The sequence below is a fragment of the Letharia columbiana genome (assembly GCF_014066305.1).
Source record: "Letharia columbiana isolate WasteWater2 chromosome Unknown Sc0000023_s0, whole genome shotgun sequence".
In the NCBI taxonomy this organism is placed as follows: Eukaryota; Fungi; Ascomycota; class Lecanoromycetes; order Lecanorales; family Parmeliaceae; genus Letharia; species Letharia columbiana.
In genome coordinates this window covers 180,432-198,693 of record NW_023501064.1, presented here as the reverse complement: position 1 = coordinate 198,693, position 18,262 = coordinate 180,432, and the positions used below count along the sequence as shown (strand labels likewise).

The following is an 18,262-nucleotide window of genomic DNA, read 5'->3' as shown; positions in this document are numbered from 1 at the left end:
TGCGCCGGCAACACCGCTCTGCATGCTGGGCGAATTATTCACAAGGTGGAAGGGCAACAAGGTCCCCTCGGTCAACTTTAATATGAGTAGGGCTGAGATACCGGATCATCATCGGCCCGATATTGACGAAGATAAAGTACCGAAGGAGGGCGCTTTAGCGCGCATGAATAAAAGAATTTCCCCCACCCAAATCTATCAAATTCCTACCAAATCTCCATCAACTATACAGGACGCAAAGGCCAACGCAAGAGTCAATGGCCTAAAGATAAAAAAAAGGTAAAAATTACCTTCTATTTAAACGACACCGAAGCGCGCATGCTCTCAAACCACGAGGATTTGTTTTCTCATGAATTACTTTAAGATAATGATATCAAGCATTTACAGAGTAAGGCAAGCTAATTGCAAAAGGAAACCAAGTGAGACGCCAAGCATTGTCAATCCTGTCTTTCCCCAGCTCCGTGCAACGCTAATCTTAGATACCATTGATGATGCGGGAAATGATGCATGCCTGCAATTGAGCCAGAAATGTCGAAAGACGTTATTGCCTATGGTGAGCGACGGCTTTTAGCCAATCTCCATCGCGATGGATTGATCATACTGTGCGGCATCCTAATTTCGTGATGAGCAAAGGCCCGCCCGTGCCTATGGAGCTTCTGTACTTGTCTCTCAAGGAGCTGATTAAAAGTTGTATCGGGTCCCTTGACGAGTTGGCACCTTGCCTTGACGATTAGTGGCGCGTGTTTGCCGGGGCTCCTCCTCCTCGACGATGAGAGCTTTCTTTTGAGCTACTCCCTTTTGCTTCTTGTATGCTGGCGGCTTTGGTTCCGAGTGAAGGTGGCCGATCTCGGTGATGGCAGTGTTGTTCTTCCACGCTAAGCATCGGTGGCCGGTTGAGTCTACATATGTCTTGGTGCGCGTTGATACTCTCGTCGTAGGCTCACTGGCTTCGGACTTCTTCTCGTCCATGCTCAAATACTCATGACGTTTCGTCATGTGAAGGCAGATCTTTTCTCTCTGGGCTTGAAGTTCCTTGCGAAGTTTGAGTTCGCGTACCCCGCGAACATCGAGCCATCCGATGAGCATATCGAAATGGTCGGGGTCGTCGTAATAGCCCCACTGTCTGGCGGTGAAGGTATGAGTATCGCCCTCCTCAATCATCTTTCGTTCTGGTACTGTCATCTGGAACGCTCGCCGGTATTGCTCGTTCTCGGCCGGAGACAATTCTATAAAACCTTCACGTTCAAGATCGTCGGGTCCCTGTACCCATAGACATCCGTTTGCGTATCCAGCGTCGGCAGTGGAGCTATCGGGTAGGCCCGCATATGGCATGGCGTTGCGTTCCATCCAGTAGTAGCGGTTCCAGAAGCGATCTTTTCCAAGTACTCTAGTTCTGGGGCAATCGGCTTCCCGAAGGTCGTTTTCGAGAGTGTGAACTTCTTCTTCGAACTCCTTAATCTTCTCCTTCACCTCTTCGATCTTTTTTAATACTTTGTCATATTGCTTCTCCTGCTTTGACGGCTTCTTTGCCTTCTCAGCTTGCGCCGTTTCTTTCCTCTCCTTTTCTTCTCTCTGCTTTTTTTTGCGTGCTGCCGCTCTATCGTTAGCTCGACGGAGGGTGCGTCCTTGATGAGGTTCCTCCTCGTCGGAGTCCATGACTTCATCCTCGTCTGCAGGCTCTTCCTCATCTGGTTCCATTTTCAACTCTGATAGTTCCTCAAGTTCTGCGGGAGGAGATGCTGAAATGCTTTCTGGTTGCAAAGTCTTACGCTCCTCATGTAACACCCGTAGCTCTTCCACTCTGCAAACGATCAGCATGTAATAGATGGCGTACTACAAGGGATACTCACGCTGCTTTACGACTTCTTTGAACTTCGTTTTTCTCTTTTCGATGCTCTGTCATCTGGGCGCTGCAGTCCTCCATGTACTGTCGGATCGCTTTGGTTTCCACGGACTTCATGCAAAGGATCTGAAGTATCCGGGTGCGAAGGTTGATATCAAGGGTTTGATACTGCGCAGACGCAATTTCTGGCGTTGCGTCCTTATCGAGAGGGGCTAAGTGCCTCAGGATCTCGTTGCAGCTTTCCGTGAGGCGAGGACTACTCGATAGCTGATTCAGAAGACCTACAACGATCACTACCCAGTGACCACTGGAGAAGTCACGCTTTCGAAGTCGCATTTTCCAGTCGTAGCCCCGCATTGAATGATCCATCTCTACCGCTCGGTGGACTTTCACGTTGGCGGGGGACGCTTCGTTCCCGTTGGCAGCTTGCTTCAGCTCTGCCGCTTCCGATTTTGCAAGACTACCGCGCGTAGATCGCGCTGGCGGTTTAATTTCAGGCTCTGGTGTAGGCGAGGGTTGAGCGCTACTTTCCTGGACGGATTCTTCTTCCTCGCTTTCGACTTGGTATGGCAGTGAGATCTGAACCTGGCCATTCTTGTCGTTTGAGTCATTCACCAGCTTCTTGAGCACGGCGCAATGTATCTCTACGAGAAGCTCACAATGAACGTCTTCAGACGTAATTCGCAAAGCTTCGACATAGTCATCGAACGTAAAAGAGTCAAGCTGAAAAACTTCGCAGTAGACATTTAAGGTGTCCCAGGTCTCTAAAATTAGCCCGACAGATTCCATCGCTATACCACTTCCAGCGCCTTCAGACACTCTGTTGAGACTTGGAGTGCTCTCTGAGAGAAACTTGAGTGGCGGGCGATGAGTCCCATCACGAACAGGAGGTATCTCAAGGTCCTCGATGGGGTACTTCGGTGGAGGCGGTGGTGGTGCAGGCTTTGGCTGACCTTTGGCGGCGATTGGTTGAAAACCCTGGACCATGCGAAACCCATGTGGAGGTCCGGCTTGGAATTGGTTAAATTGAGTCGGCTGGCCTTGCGGTGCAATCCTGAAATCCGGGTTGCTAACTGTAGAGCGTTGATATTCAGCATATTGTTCCTGCCTCCAACGCTGCATGTCATCCTGAGCATTCTTGCCTTTGCTTCCCTTCGGTTTGAGCAATGGAAGGCTGTGGCGAGCACCGTATAGATTAAGGGTGAGACCTTCGTATTCACCTTTTTTGCCAGAGGAAGGGTTGATTTTTCTCTGTTTTGATTGGTGGTCATGGGTAAGCCAGTCGGGGATAGTTGTGCTGATTCGGTACTCCTCAGCGAGTCTTGGTTTGACAAGCCAAGGTGCTCCTGTCCATGCCTCACGTGTGACGCTATTCTTCAGAAACGATCGAAGCCTCTGCTTGGTGAAGGTCTTTCGTTCACGGGCAATCTGGTCTTCATCGACCAGTGCTTCCTCACCTTGTCTTTCGTCAAGATAGCAAAAATATCGTGCATATGCTTTCCGCTCTAGGGTGCCATCTGGCCGAGCTAGCTCAGGGAACTTGGTCTTTTCACGGATGAAGCCAGTAAAACGATCTTCACCAAGTGTGATTGTGACAATTTCCCCTGGGTAGAAATCCCGCTTAAACTCCTACAGTCATTGATTAGCAACCTTCTAGAATTGGACGTGCGTAGCGAGGCCGTACCTCGTAGGTATAGTCAACTAGTTGAAGGCTGTTAGGATCAGGTTCCTGGAGATGAAGAGTGCAATGCTTGCCTAGATTATCTATCCTTGATATTTGTTGGAACTGTACTTTTCGCAGGATCGGCTCCCTCAATGCATCAGGGAACTCGTCGTCAACCTCATCCGAGGCATCCAGCTGCTCATGTCAGTGAACGAACGACACCTATCATGTAGGGCAATGAGGGACAAGGACGAGACCTACCTCACTCCTGAGTGCTTCCTTGAAACTTAGTCCCGAATGTCCCGTGATTTCGCAGACGAAACGCTTCTAATTCACCGGTCAATATGATAAAGCGGTTGGCAAGAAGGTAAAGAATAGACCCACTTGCTTGTAGTAATCGATACTAGGTAGCCCGATGATTAGTTCAAAGCAATGGACAGGAAGCCAACGCATGACCTTACCGTTTCAAGTATTCCTCATAACTGGTGAAAACCTCGCCCGTTTCTTCTATGGACCAAACCTTGAAATAAAGTCAGCAATATGAAAACTCCTAGGCCCTGGCCAAATCTACCTCCGAGTCATCCGTAATGTATGTAGGCAGCGCAGCGTATTGAACGGGTTTTCGCTTGAAAAGAACCTCGTAAACTTAGTTTATGAATCGTAGGTACAAAGGAAGTGAGTCTACCATTCTGTCGGATAGGCGGAAGAGGAACCGCCCCTTGTGTCAAAACGTGCTGGGGCCCCAATGGTCTTATATCAAACCTCTGACCAGGGGGACTGGGGCCCAAGGTAATGTACGAAATACGGTTGCGCAAGACAGGTTCTGATGTTTTGACCAATGTTGGAAGATTGAGAAGGGGTTGCAGAGGACTTATGGGCCTTTTTGAGCGCCCCGTCAACGAGGGCAAAAAGGCAACCAAACCACGTGCAATATGACGCTAAGGGGTTTACAAAGACGATATCCACGCGTCTTGATGCCTTTGGACGTGTTTTCGGGCCAGTGTTAGATGGAGTCGATGGCGGGGAGTTGGTGGTTGAGAAGAGGTCGAATGGTGAAGAGGAGATGTGGTCGGTAGCGGAAGTGGGAAAAAAGAGAGTGGAATTTGCCCATGAAGAACTATTCGGGCAAGGTGACATAAGGTTCGACTGCAGACTAAGTGAATAGACTCAGCGCTAGTGATATGATTTTACCGTCAAATAGGTAAACACCCATCGACACTTGAACGAGTAATATCATAAGAAGAATGTTACATTTGAACAGTACTACGCGAATTCCCACGATAACCCCTCCGAGGCTCAGAGAGAATCGCAAAGCCAGCGATTGAACATTGCGGTATAATACTTGTTTGTCGTTTTCGTGAGTTGAGTCATGATGCTAGCTGCATCTATCTCTCCCGGATTCCCCCCCTCTTTCTCCTTCTTCCCACTTACAATTCTCTTTACTCTGCAGCGGCGCCATCCAACGCAATGTGCTCATATTTGAACTCGTTACACTCTCTCCAGTGCTGGGAGATTTAGGACCTCGTCGACTCCTGATATCGTTAGAAAAAAAGGATTCTCATGGACCCAACATCGTCGTCTTATGTGGGTAGCCTCCGTGCCTGTTGCATTTGATTTTCCTATCTTTTGAGCACGTTGGTTCCAAACCATCTGGCGCTTCCTCCCCTGCTACTGGACGTCTATTTGATGGAATCATTCTATAGCCATCACGGTGTAGATTTCCCGCAGTCGCGTTCATTTGATGGCATGATGGGCCAACGGCATATTTCCAGGCAGCAATGCAATCGATTTGCGGCATGGATCCCTCGCTCTCCTCCACATGCAGGGAGGTGGCCAAGAGAGAATTAGCACTCAGAAGGAAATTTACAGCAGACTTGGCATTAGTATGATTACCAATGATCTCTATCGAGATTTCTCAATCGGTTTGCGGCTCAGAGCGTAAGGCAATTTTTTATCAATTTCAAGTGGAACATTGGTAGTCGTTCGGAAGAATATTGATTATCGCCTTCACACAAGTACAAACTACTGTCCTGCTAATGGGGTATCTGAGCACTATAAAGTGAAGTACACAACAGAAAATCCGATCCAGCTGCCCACAACCCCTATTGCCGAATACGAGCTTGTGAACATCAACGGCAGAAATTCATATTTTGGCCCGAAGGAAAGCTGGTGAATGAGTGAACAATAGATGACAAGGGGAATAGACACAGTGATATAGAGAAGGGAAAACCTGTCAAGCAGGAAAACTCGGGGTCGGGACGAGACTGGCGCCAGCCGATCAAACACCAGCAGAAAAAGTATCAACCAAAAGACCGTATACACAGCCTTCACTGGGAACTCTGCGGCCGTGAATAACAATGGAAACAGAGACACATGCCCGGCAACGGCCAAAGGTCGGAACGCGCTAAGGTACCGACGGTCTTTTAACGCTAGCAAGCTGAACGGTATAATCACCAAAAGGATGGCCTTTTCGTGGACATGCCATCCAAAGAGGAAGGATGCGTAGCCACACAGAGTCACAGCTCCGACGAAGGTCTCCCATGTTGGCTGGAAGAAGAGCTTAACCAGACATAGCTGTTGACGGTTAGTCATCGATATACAGAGAGGATTATTGAGGTATGGTCTCACTGTTTGGAAGAACAAAGTTAGGAGGAAGGTAGTCTTGGGTGATATGTTGGGGAGGACTGCAAAAGAGGAGTCTCCAACGAGTCCTCGGGTGACGCTGTTCAGCGCAGCTTGATCGACTGGCAACCCCACCTTCGGCGCGACTGAACATCGTAAGCTTATAGTAGAGAAGCCCGACCTCTTTGCTGCACACTAACCGTAGATGAGAACCCTATCAGTGAACGAGTACATAGCCCACACATTGGGCGCCCAGTAAGCATGACACAATCCCCGTGAGAACGGAAACAGTCGGCTTAAGACTTGATCCTCTTGGGCCAGGTACCAAAAGGGTCCAAAAGCGGCCCCAAAAATACTGACAAGTCCTGACGCCAGCTTGACGCAGTTGCCAAAGCGGATTCGAAACATTGACTTTTGGCTCAGGCAGTATGCTCGCAGCAGATACATAAAGTACGCGGGCGCGAGATAGAGATATATGTGCTTGAAGCAGAGTAGTGCGGCAAACAAGAGTCCCCCGAGCAGCATGGTGGACTGCTTTCGAGCCGAGACCATGGAGAGTATGAGGATGCCGTACAGGAAGCCATTATACTGGAAATGAATGTGGTCGATGATCAGGAGCGCCGGAGATAATAGGATTGAGATGGCTACCGCATGAGAATTTTTCTGCAGAGCTGTGGGGGATGCTTGAACATGTCTAGCGCAAAACATCAGCCTCGAATTTATTGCTTCTTGTGACCTTGGCAATCGTACTTATATAATGCAAATGCTAGCATCAGATCCGTTGCCATGACTGTTGAGCGTTGGAAATATACGGTCTGCCAATTTTGATACTGCAGATTCTCAATCTTCAGCATGGCAGGGTCCACATAGTAGGCAGCCTGGGAGAGGAGCCATTCGAAGTAGGCAAAGAAGGGGGGGTAGTCGAGTGTCCACTCGGAAGTTGTCTGGCAAGCCTCGTCAGTGTTGTAACTTAGAGTGGATCAGACGACGACATTACTTCATAGTACCAATCCTTGACCGGCAATGAGTTGGTGATAGCAAGCCAATTGCGGTGGACCTCGAAGTCTGTGGATTTGCTGGACCTGCATTAGCCTCATATGGGGTGATGTTTGCATACAGAAGTTAACGCACTATGCGGGCCAAAGGAGAACCTTCAGTGCTGTCGCGAGGACAGCAGTCTGTGTTATGGATGGGTATAGATCGGCCATGGAGGCATTGCTGTTGAAGGGGTTTCTCCCTTCACAGAGTCACAATGAATAGAGTAGTTGGACAAGAGAGGAGGGGTACCTTAGGGGAAGGTATTTTAGTCTTTAAGGTAAGCATATAAACGCTCGGCAAAGCTAAAATAGTTCACGGCCGTTGGCCGAGGGGGCTGACCTGAAACAGCTACCTTGTCACTAAGTAATGGACCAATGGGCCAAATGACACCTGGACCTCCTGAATTCTTTGTCAAAATGGACCTCTCTGATGTCGCGGTGAGGCATGTCATAGCCTTCTCAACATTGAACATCAAACATTCCATCGACTTATCTCCTTCTACTCTATCCATTGCCCGAGAACTTCGTATCTGCCTTGTCGCCATTGTTCTGGGCTTGACCGCCGCTAGCATTACGAGAAGTGTGCTGGCCTCAAGAAAACCCGAACCATAACGCAAGACAATTGTTGAAGCTCCTCTCGGTCTTGCAGTACGGTACAAGGCATTTGGTACAACTAGTCGCCCACCGAATACCTTCCTACGCGGATATCTTCGGGTCTGCTTCCCAAGCCCGAGCCCCTGACGCTCTGGTCGTTGCCTTCTCGGCATCATGCATTTTCTTTGCTTTTTGTCTCTATTAGCGGCATCAGCATCGGCGCAGTACTTGGTTGAGAGCTCCAGTTTTGGACAGAATGATCAGTAAGAAGTCGCCATGAACCCGCAGTCTATGTGTGTTGATCGCGTAATAGAATATCCTCGAAAAATGATGCAGTATCTGGCTGGCACACATTGGGGGAGGGACAAATTCCTCAGCTGGTGCGTTTGGAGAGATTCGGAAAGTTTATCATGCTCGTCAACTGACGGAGACAGTTGTCTGATAAAATAATCCTGACGCCCCCATACCCTGGCAATCAAAGAGGAGCTCTGTGGGCAGAGGCCATGTAGGTGGTAGCCTCCACTAAATGCATGATGATTGTGCTAACGTTCTCGTTAGGGTCTCACAGTCAGAGTGGGTTGCCGAACTTGAATTCCGAGCCACAGGCCCTGAACGAGGAGGCGGAAATTTACAGTTATGGTACGCTAAGGACGGTCGGATGAATATTGGAACGTCGAGTATATACACCGTTGGCAATTTTGACGGGATGGTTCTGGTGATCGATCCGTATGGTGGAAAGGTTTGGTTCTCTCCACGGAACCAATGCCTATACATGCTAAAGTCGCTAGGGTGGAGGCATTCGGGGATTCATGAATGATGGCACTCTCGACTACAAGAACTACCATTCAGTAGACTCACTGGCTTTCGGCCACTGCGATTATTCCTACCGAAATCTGGGTCGACCGACCAAGCTTCAAATCAAGCAGGAGGGCAACGCGTTCGAGATCATAGTGGACAACAAGCTCTGCTTCTCGACGGACAAGGTCTATTGCACATCTTAGAGACTTTCTACAATCATTGCTGACGGCGTATGATAGGTCAAAATGCCTCCTGACTACTACTTTGGTCTTACGGCTGCCTCGGCTGAGACTGCGGATTCCTTTGAGGTTTACAAATTCAACCTTTTTACCTCAAGATCGATCACTCGAGAGGAGCCTCGCCGTGCGCAGCCTCCCCCAGTGGGACAGCCGGATAATCGTGGCAATGCACCACCGCCTGAGGCTCAGGCTCCCCCCACTGCCCCGTCAGACGCTCAATTCAATGAACTCCAAAATCGGTTACAAACAATGGCCCAATCAATAGACAGCTTGTTTCAAGAAGTCAAGCAACTTGCTGAGAAGTCAGAGGGCAGACACTTAGAGCTTTCACGTAACGTCATAGCCGCAGACAGGCTCAGTTCCATGGATCAGAGATTACAAGGCATTGAAAAGACCGTGCGCGACTATCAAGGACAGTTTTCTAGTTTACAGAGCACTCTCAAGGATTCTCACAGCAGCCTTGTGGAAGGGTTGCCCAAGCATATGAGTGATAGTATGTATTCGCTAACACTGCCTAATTGTAGGCCTCTAGTTATACTGCGAAGCTAATACGAGAACAGTAATTACCACGAAAGGGCCCCGAATGGGTCTTTTGCTTTTCGTCTTTCTGGGATGTCAGATCCTACTCGCTGGCTCCTATGTCATATATAAGCGACGGAAGGCTAACGGACCGAAGAAGTACTTGTAAATTAGAGTGAAGTACGTACCAGGAGGAAATTCATCCGTAAAGGCCATCATCTCACGCTCAAACTCCGAGTCAGAATCCAGAGTTGCTGTCGATTTGCTCGCCGCTTTCCCACGTTCTCCAGACTCATCTGATCATGTCAATTGACTACTTTGCAGTGGAGGTGGGGTTCTTACCGCGCTCACTATAGACCGATGGAGTGTAGAATCCAGAATCTTGGCTGAGAATGTCGTCCTCGTCTTCTTCGTCTAGACTTGTGACCATCTCAAGGAAGAATTCGCCGTATCGGTTCGCGTCGCCTTCGTCCTTGACTTTCTCCCCAGCCTCTCGCGCCTTCCGCTTCCATTTCTCACTCATAGACTCCACAGCCTCGTCTGGTGCGTCGGTCTCGGGTGTCTTAGTAGTTTCGGACTTCGTGACCATGCCATCGCCAACGGCCAAACCCATAGTCTCGATCTGTTCTGCCAACGAATCGAATTTCTCGCCGAGGTCTAGGCTCTGGAGACGCACAGGACTGCTACCGCTACCATTATCATTCCCCTTCAACGTCTCGTATATCTTTCCTTCATCCTTCATTACTTCGACCATGCTCTTGAGTGCTTTTTCGATATCCGTTGGCTCGCAGGTAAGGTCGTCCTCCGAGTTCTCAGCTGCAATGTCTGATCTGTAGATGTTGTGCCCTTTCATGGCAAACAGCAAGTCTTTGCCCCAACGTGCGAGCCACTTCATTTCCAGCTCATACCGACGTTTCTTGTCGAAAAATGCATCCGTCAACAGCAGGTTCTTGCCCATCTTCATCCTCGCAACGTTATCGCCTCCGATCGTACCTAGGAACAGAATTAAGTCGTTCGGCTTGCGGATTGAGAAGGTGTTGTCACGGTATAAGATGTTCTTCGCATCATCCAGGCATTTCTTGACCGCCTTATCCTTGGACGAGCACAGCGCCAGCAGGATGTTCAGCTCCGGCTTCTTCCTCAATCCGACATTCTTCACGACTTTGCCGTTGACGTAGTGGTAAGGAACGAGCTCCTGGTGGACCACAAGCACGAAGCCTAGCACCTTGTTCCTCACTTGTGTTGGCAAATCCATGAATCTAGAAAAGGTTCCCATGTCACGCACTTCCTCAGACACGTCCTCTGGATCTCCTCCCTTCAAGGCGTTTTTCTTCGCCATCCTGTTCTTGTTCTTGTTCTTTCTGCTTCCCTTCTTATTCTTCTTCTGACTCGCCTTCTCATCCTGATCATGCGTCGAGACCGAGATCTTTTCGTCCTGGCCGTGAGTCGAGATCGATCCTTGGGTTTGCTCCTTCTGCTTGCTTGATCGCACGAATTCCCAGAAACCTTTATCTTTCAGATCGAGATCTTTGCCAAGCGAAAGCGCTGCCTCTTCTGCCTCTTTCTCGTTCCTCGCCTTCCTGACCATTGCGTCCCATCGGGCACACTCCTCGTCGATCTGTTCTTCGTTCATGTCTGTCCCGTCATCCCCCTTTAGCCAATTTTCCGGACCCTGTTCCTTCCATCTCTGCAGATCTGATTTGGAAGTATCTTCTGTGGCTGTGGCCTTGACTTGTTCGGTTGCTTCTTCTTTAGTCATCACTACTTCCTTCGAGTCTTCTTCAGCCGTGAGATCTTCTTCAGAGGCATCAAGCTTCAAGCGGTTCAGGATGGCCACGCGTACCTCCTCGATCCACCAGTCTTGTTCGGTGACCGACTCAACTTGGATGTTATTCTTGACGATGGTGTTGATGAACTCAGCAACGGTAAAATATGTTGGATCCTCGGCGTTGGGGTCAAGTGATTCTTCAGCTGCTGCGGTGGACCAAAGCATCGGAGGTGGGTCGGAGCATGGTTCAAGTGGACATGACCCAAGGTTTTCAGCTGCATTGGCATCGAAGAGAAGCTCTCCGGTGGGATTGTCAGTGCTATTGCCGGCTATGGAACCCTCTTCCGCAGTCGTAGCTGTGGGAGATCCGGTGGGGCTGGCTGACTCTGGTGCAAACATGAGGTTGCCGAGTGCCTCACGAAGAGCCTCGGCTTTTGGGTTGCTCTCTTCAGGGGCTGGTGGCGTGAGTAGTGATTCGGTGTTGTGGAATGGGGCTGTTGCAATGACGAGCTTATAGAGCATCTCGGAAAGTTGATCGTCGAAGCCCAGAAGACTGATGAGATGTTTGACGCGTTTTGGATTCACATTTTGCATAGTCTCGTCGGAACTGCGACCTGCGGATGCAGACTCCGCATGGGCACTTCGACGAAGCATGATAGTAGATTGCGTTGGGTCGGAAAGCGAGAAAGAACGGTGCTGCTGTATCTCGGCCTGCTGCGCGAAGGCGTTAGAAGCAGTATCGTCTCCGACGTTGTGCTGAATATCGGGACTGAGTTCCCCTGAAGTGGAAAGTAAGTATGGACTGTGCTCGTGTTGCTGCTCTATGTCTGTATGAATTGGGCTAGAAAAGAAAGGCTTCGTGCTCTCATCCTCGACGCGTGGTGAGTTGAATGTTGCGCGAGGATTGGGCCCGCGTCCCTCCTGCTGCTGCTCCATAGCGGAGTGCTGTGATGCAGAGAGCAAGAGTGGCGTACTCTCGTCTTCGTGATCAAGCTGCATTCTGATACTCGAGCGTGATAAAGTAGAAGACGAGAGGTGAGCACCCTCGATACTGGGCTGGATGGTGGTGTTTGAGCCCGGTGAAATGGAATTTGTGTGAAATTTGCGTCCCTCGACCTGCTGCTCCATGGTAGGGTATAGCGGATCAGAAGCTAAGAGCGGTATGCTCTCATTCGCGGCAGGCTGTTGAGCCATAGTGGTTTGACAATGAGATGGGAGCAGCAAGACGTGTTGAAGTGAGGGTTATGATTCAGGATTTGTTTTGAAATGAAAAGATGAGTCAAAGGGGAAACAAGCTGTCTTGCTTAGTCGTCGCCGAGCAACTAATCTTGTTTGCTCTCTATGGATTCAAGCATCCTCGCCGGCGCCAAGCTGACATGGCTGTGGTGGGCCACTAGCCAGACAGCTGCTCACGCCAAATGACAGCGTCGATACCGGGCTCATACCCAGGTGCAGCGATCCAGAAGAAGAAATGTCTAATGGCACTTACTTATTTAATATATTTCCTACCGACCCTTAAAATAGCAAGATAAAGGGCAAGTCACAATCGTGGTGAAGGGAACGCGATTTAGAGCTTTATGGAGTGAAATATTCGGACGAAGTGAGGCGGATCACCAGGTATGTTTACACACTACTAAGCGAGGCGCGGCTAATCAATGCTCCCTGCGGTGATTGATCGGATTCTTTTAGGGGGGAAGATACCATTTCCATGACAAAGGGACCACGCCCTATACCTCTGGTGGCTCAGAATGCATCTCATGCTTGCATGGAATCTGACAGTGGTTCTCTACTATCCTCAGGTCTTTGCAAGCTCCTAGACCAATTTTATTGATGAAAGCCAACGACTAGCTTATCTTGTAGATATCTCTCCTCTCTTGTGCCAAATGTTTTCCTAGCCTTCCCATATTCTTGTTTCCAACGCGTTCCATGTATGTTTATGTGAACCTGGATAGTATTATGATCTTTAAACACCATGTCAACAGCCAAATTCTGGGATGAGGTGAATGCGGTAGTTGACAGTTTTGACTGACCGTAAAAAGTCTACGAGAATCAACAGAGGTTTGTGTGCACATTGAAGGCCGCCTGCAAACCATGGGGTCATTTCAAGGAGCGTCAGGACCTAGTAATGCTCTCCATGTTGGCTTGCTGCTCAATTAGAGACGTCATCCGCATCAGAGCTCAGAAAGGCTCCAAGGCAAGGTAGCAACTTGTGTTTTATGCAATTGATCCAGGCCAAGAGCTTCAAGCATGAGCTTTGGGAATTCTGCCCGGGCGGAAAAAGAGCGACATCAGCAGCAGCAAATGTCAGAAAGCGTTGCACACCCAAATCGAAGCGTCTCACTTGAGTATCTAAAGACATGAGGTTTTACGATACAGCAACTCTGAGGCTATGTAAGCCTAGTCATCAAGCCCCTTGTGAATATAGTAGCTATGTGCAAGGTAATCATATGAGTACACTATCAAATTGCTAATACTTGCAGATGCATCGTGAATACATATCCAATCCATTCCCTTTACCAACCCAAAAGCGTATCAACGAGATGAGCTTTGGCCGCATCATCTAGGCTTCGTGCCGTCAGGCCCAACACTTCTTCCCCCCTCTCTGACTCTCTTTTCAACCTTATCCCGATGCAAACGATTCTTCAGGTGTACCTCAAAATTGTTCACACCTGTCTCAGGACCTGGGGTGTACAGCTTTCCCGGACAATCGAGGCACTTGATCCTTGGGTAATACATGAATTTCGTATCTGGCGGCGAAGGCTCGTTGGGCCCGTTAGGCCTTAGGCTAATGGGCATGTCCGTCACTGTCGAGACTGCAGTGTAGCGCATCGTACCCTCGAAGAGGTCATCAGGGTATGTGATCTGAAGCTTCGATAGGGCTTGGTGAAGCCAGGAGGGTGGATCAGGCTGCAAAAACGGATCAGCGGCTGAGGGACTTCGAAATACTACTTGACGAAATAGAAGGGGAAACACGGCTTACCATGGGGTGCTCCGGGGTGGGTGGACCGACAGCGTCCACCCGCCCAGTTTGTGCCGCGTGAGGATGGAGAGGGTTGACTCCATCTCTCTGTTCGGCTGGGCTGCCATGCTGACGTGTCTGCTGGTGCTGTTGTACACCGGGTGTCGTGGGCGGCCCCATTGTGCCAGGAGCTGGGGTGCCTCGTCCAGGTGTTGCACTCGAGGACCGTTGATGAGACGACTGTTCAAGAGGCGTAGGTTTACTTCTGCCCTTTTGATCTCGCATGAATTGCCTCAATCGATCGCGATGAATCCGAAGCTTGACGATGAGCGAAGGTGGCGTATCGTCGACGCTCTCTTCCCGGTAGTCTTTGCCACCAAACCTGCGACCTGAGGTTCGTGTCTCGTGGTGATGTAGTATCGTTGTTTCAGGGGTTGCAGAGCGCCCTAGTGCGCCTCGCATAGCGGCTTGGGCTACAGTTGCTGCGCCTCTCATTCCCCTTGTGCGTGCAGTACCAGCAAGCAAGTGTGCTGGAATTGCAGGTGAATCTGGAGCTGACTCATCACTATCCGACTCATCCGAATCGTCAATTCCGTCTTTTTGACCATAGCCAGGACGCCGACCTTTTCCGGAAGCAGCAGCAGTTCGCTTGAATATCATACTACCCTCCAGAGTCTCTGCTGCACCTGGAAGGACTGATGATACGACCAAGGTTCGTATTGTCCGCCGACGATCTTTCAAATCTGGCAAAGCAGGCCCACCACGTCGGTTGACTGATCGCTTCTGCCGGCGCTCTTCTCTTGAAAGTGAAAGTTCCGTCTTTTCTAATTCTACTTCGTTAAGTTCATAAAGATAAGGGGTGAATTCCTTGGCTGCTTGATAGGGACGGAACGGCGACTGCATCGGGGATGGTAAAAAGCCGGCTTTCAGTTCCTGGTCCTCGACGGGCCGTCCATCGAAAGGGTGACCTGTTACGAAGAGACTGCGAGTAAAGAGCTGGCTTTGTTCTCGAATTGAATGTGCTATTGCTGTTGTGAATTCGCCGGCCAAGGAAAGATCCCGAGTCATTTGTTCTGCAAACAGCTCCGGAGAGTTCAAGGGACTATTGATCTCCCACTCAAACTGGTCCACAAGTGTGTGCGCGCCAATAGTGATATTAAGTTTTATCGTTATCCGCATCTCGTCATCCTTGTATGCATTATATGGCAGATGAGGGTCCAGCGCCTCTTCTTCAATGAATATATGAGGATGATAATCCTGTATTTGTTCCTTAAGGCTCGCGCTGACTTGTTGCACTAGAGGTCCGCATTGTTCGAGGGGCAGCTTGAAGTCCTCGACAAGCTGTTGTGCGAACAAATCAGGAGGTGTCACTCTATCGTGCAGGTTCCAGGTAAAAGTATCCCGAAGTCTTATCTTGTCCCACTCGATATCTAACCTAATGGGCACGAGCTCATCAAGCTGCTCTGACTGTTTCGCAAGTTCCTTCCTCGGCACACGTAACTCCCGGGTCTTCTTTCCGCCAGCTCGCTTGCGTTGAGCAGGATAGACAAGAGTCGTGCCCTTTCCTTGATTGATGCCGTTCCCGAATTTCCCATACTGACCATAGCCAGGACCATAGATGGCAGCTGGGTTGATCAAGTTGGTGACTGGTGGATCCAACCATTTCGGTCGCGCCTCCCTATGAAGGTCTAGGTAAGCCTGTTTCCCTTCTCTGACCTGCTCGGCATCAAGACCGCGTAGAGCCATGTAAAAGTCCGCCTCATCCCTTTTGAAGTCGTGTAGTTTATCCATCTCTATGCCATCATACATCCTTGCGTCAGTGTGGATTAGGGTGCGATTGACGTATTGGTGCAACTCGACATTTTCGAGCCCCTCGGCATTTGGGTCATTGGGACCCCTTGGCTTCAATATCCTGTCATTGTTTCGACACCTTGGTGATCTGAGGATTCGCGTGCCGGATCGGGAACGTTTCCTGGTCTGCACCATGCCATTTGGTATCGTGGCGGACCCGTTAGCTGCGTCGGACTTCTCTAAAATAACTGCTCCATCAGTTGCCGCGGAGAGACCTGAAGCCGCCATGATGGCTTTTGCCTTTTGCTTCCTTTCCTGCATTGGCTCCGCAGACTGGATTCCTTGTGCAACACCATTGGGTTCGAAGCCATTGCGCAACTCATCCTTCGTCGCTCTAATGACTCCATTGGTTGAGGCCGCATTGGTGAGCTTCTCTTGGGGCGAGGGTGTAGCAGATGGTGATAGTTGAGTGTTGGGGGACGGCATGGTGGGTCAGAGGAGGGAGATAGGGGGGGTAGGCACACGGAGGCTTAATCATCGATAGAGATCGGCAAGCATCACTATGGAAAGACACGGTGAGTCAGCTCCATAATGAAAAGAGCAGAGAGCGATATACGGGGTGGATTGATAGGCGCGCGCGACATCCCCGCCTTCTGGATGAGAGAAGAGGGTCTGAGGTCTTGAGCGGGCCAGGGTGAAGCAGCATCATCGCCGAGCCACGACGGCGAGGTGGAAATCATCACCAAATGTGAACAAGGGAGAGGGAATGATAGCAACGTACCATGTAGTGTATTCAAGAGGCGCAATAATCGCGTCGTGCGCAAGGTCAGATGCAAATAATCCATATTATTGCGAATCGGCTCCGGCGTGTTGTCTACCTCCCACTTAAAAGCCTAACGCTACTGCTACAAGTAGATTGAGTGTTGCCTTATAGGGCTGGACCGATTGATTGAATGCCACCAATAGCTTTATTTATACCATAGCCAGTGAGCTTCCACGCCTCATTATTATTTTCTCTTTTTTCTCTCTTTGTTACCAAGTTTTGCCTGAACAGCCACGATGGTGTCTCCTGGAGATTCTTCATTTTAGGCACCAGAACATCCATTGCTCTTCTTCTTCTTCTTCTTCTTCTTCTTCTTCTGCTTCTGCTCGCACTTCTCACCTTGCTCTCACCTGCTGACCACATTCCCAGCACCGGCACAACGGTGTACGAGTACCTGCGCATTGCCGCAGGTACTAATAATTCCTTGGTCAACATGGGAGGCTCAGTGCCCGATATTCCTGGAGTCAAGGCCGAGGGGCCCCTTCTGACCACCCTTCGCGCCGAAGTTGCAGAGCTACTAGATCGAAAATCCCCAAACTTTCCAGGCGCTCAGCCTGTCAGTTTCGCCGCGCGACACATCGCTGAACTCCAAAAGCAACATTACTTTGTTTGCGAAAAGTCTGACGGCATACGATGTCTGATGTACCTTACATATGATGATCAATCCGAGGGTCGAGTACAAGTGACATACTTGATAGACCGGAAGAATGATTATTGGTACGTGCCCGGCCCAATCTTTCCCAAGTCCGTCGACAAGCCGTATGATTTCCACGTTGCTACAGTCTTGGACGGCGAACTTGTCAACGACACACAAGCAGATGGATCAATTCGGATGAAGTACCTCGTGTTCGACTGCTTGGTCCTTGACGGCAATCGCTTGATACATCGAACATTGGACAAGCGGCTTGGGTACTTCTACGAACACTTGGACAACCCACTGCAAGCATTTTACAAGAAATGGAACGATGATGCGGCGGCGCTGCCGTTTCTGGTGGAGCGCAAGACGATGGAATTAGCTTACGGCATAGAAAAGATGTTCAAGGAGATTCTGCCGAACTTACCTCACGGCAACGATGGTTTGATCTTCACCTGCAAGAGCACTCCGTATCAATTCGGCACAGATCAGCACATTCTCAAGTGGAAAAGCGAGGAGGAGAACTCGATTGATTTCAGGATGGTCCTTGGATTCCCAATCATCCAACCAGATTCCGATGATGATGATGATGATGCAGACGGAGGTCCCTATCCCGATTACAGCGCTCTGCCTGAGATAGAGCTTTACGTCAACGGGGACGGGGATACCGATATTCCATTCGGTAGAATGCATGTGGATAACCCTGAGTGGGAGGACATGAAATCGTTACAGCAACCTCTGAATTGGCGGATCGTGGAGTGCTCTCAAGACAAATCGAACCAATGGAGATTTTTGCGATTTCGAGACGACAAGAAAGAAGCCAATCACATCAGCACAGTCAACAGTGTTATGGAAAGCATACAAGACAGTGTATCGAAGGAGCATCTTATCGGGGTAGCTAAGAGCATCAGAGATCATTGGAAGAAGAGAGAACAGCCTGCGGTGGTGAGGAAATAGGATGAGACCCAATGGCCG

General features: G+C 49.7%; 6 protein-coding genes across 6 annotated transcripts; 2 read left to right on the top strand and 4 right to left on the bottom strand.

Annotated features, from left to right (window-relative positions):
- Nucleotides 1-678: 678 nt before the first annotated feature.
- HO173_007149 (uncharacterized protein) lies at nucleotides 679-4,191 on the bottom strand (the record flags this gene model as incomplete). The annotated part of the gene is made up of 9 exons (XM_037309054.1): nucleotides 679-1,798; nucleotides 1,848-3,469; nucleotides 3,525-3,541; nucleotides 3,596-3,698; nucleotides 3,765-3,830; nucleotides 3,888-3,906; nucleotides 3,965-4,023; nucleotides 4,075-4,140; nucleotides 4,189-4,191. The coding sequence occupies 9 exons, from the start codon at nucleotides 4,189-4,191 to the stop codon at nucleotides 679-681; spliced, it is 3,075 nt and encodes a 1,024-aa protein (XP_037163915.1).
- A 1,364-nt stretch (nucleotides 4,192-5,555) lies between these two features.
- HO173_007148 (uncharacterized protein) lies at nucleotides 5,556-7,333 on the bottom strand (the record flags this gene model as incomplete). The annotated part of the gene is made up of 6 exons (XM_037309053.1): nucleotides 5,556-6,077; nucleotides 6,132-6,271; nucleotides 6,326-6,819; nucleotides 6,876-7,069; nucleotides 7,123-7,201; nucleotides 7,257-7,333. 6 exons carry the CDS (start codon nucleotides 7,331-7,333, stop codon nucleotides 5,556-5,558), a joined length of 1,506 nt encoding a protein of 501 aa, XP_037163914.1.
- Nucleotides 7,334-7,930: 597 nt separating this feature from the next.
- HO173_007147 (uncharacterized protein) lies at nucleotides 7,931-9,342 on the top strand (the record flags this gene model as incomplete). Its single annotated transcript, XM_037309052.1, has 6 exons — nucleotides 7,931-8,019; nucleotides 8,070-8,136; nucleotides 8,191-8,261; nucleotides 8,315-8,495; nucleotides 8,545-8,739; nucleotides 8,794-9,342. 6 exons carry the CDS (start codon nucleotides 7,931-7,933, stop codon nucleotides 9,340-9,342), a joined length of 1,152 nt encoding a protein of 383 aa, XP_037163913.1.
- A 73-nt stretch (nucleotides 9,343-9,415) lies between these two features.
- Nucleotides 9,416-12,274, bottom strand: HO173_007146 (uncharacterized protein; the record flags this gene model as incomplete). The annotated part of the gene is made up of 3 exons (XM_037309051.1): nucleotides 9,416-9,429; nucleotides 9,501-9,608; nucleotides 9,655-12,274. 3 exons carry the CDS (start codon nucleotides 12,272-12,274, stop codon nucleotides 9,416-9,418), a joined length of 2,742 nt encoding a protein of 913 aa, XP_037163912.1.
- Nucleotides 12,275-13,636: 1,362 nt separating this feature from the next.
- HO173_007145 (uncharacterized protein) lies at nucleotides 13,637-16,316 on the bottom strand (the record flags this gene model as incomplete). The annotated part of the gene is made up of 2 exons (XM_037309050.1): nucleotides 13,637-13,987; nucleotides 14,061-16,316. The coding sequence occupies 2 exons, from the start codon at nucleotides 16,314-16,316 to the stop codon at nucleotides 13,637-13,639; spliced, it is 2,607 nt and encodes an 868-aa protein (XP_037163911.1).
- Nucleotides 16,317-17,086: 770 nt separating this feature from the next.
- Nucleotides 17,087-18,244, top strand: HO173_007144 (uncharacterized protein; the record flags this gene model as incomplete). The annotated part of the gene is made up of 1 exon (XM_037309049.1): nucleotides 17,087-18,244. One exon carries the CDS (start codon nucleotides 17,087-17,089, stop codon nucleotides 18,242-18,244), a length of 1,158 nt encoding a protein of 385 aa, XP_037163910.1.
- Between the last annotated feature and the right edge of the window lie 18 nt (nucleotides 18,245-18,262).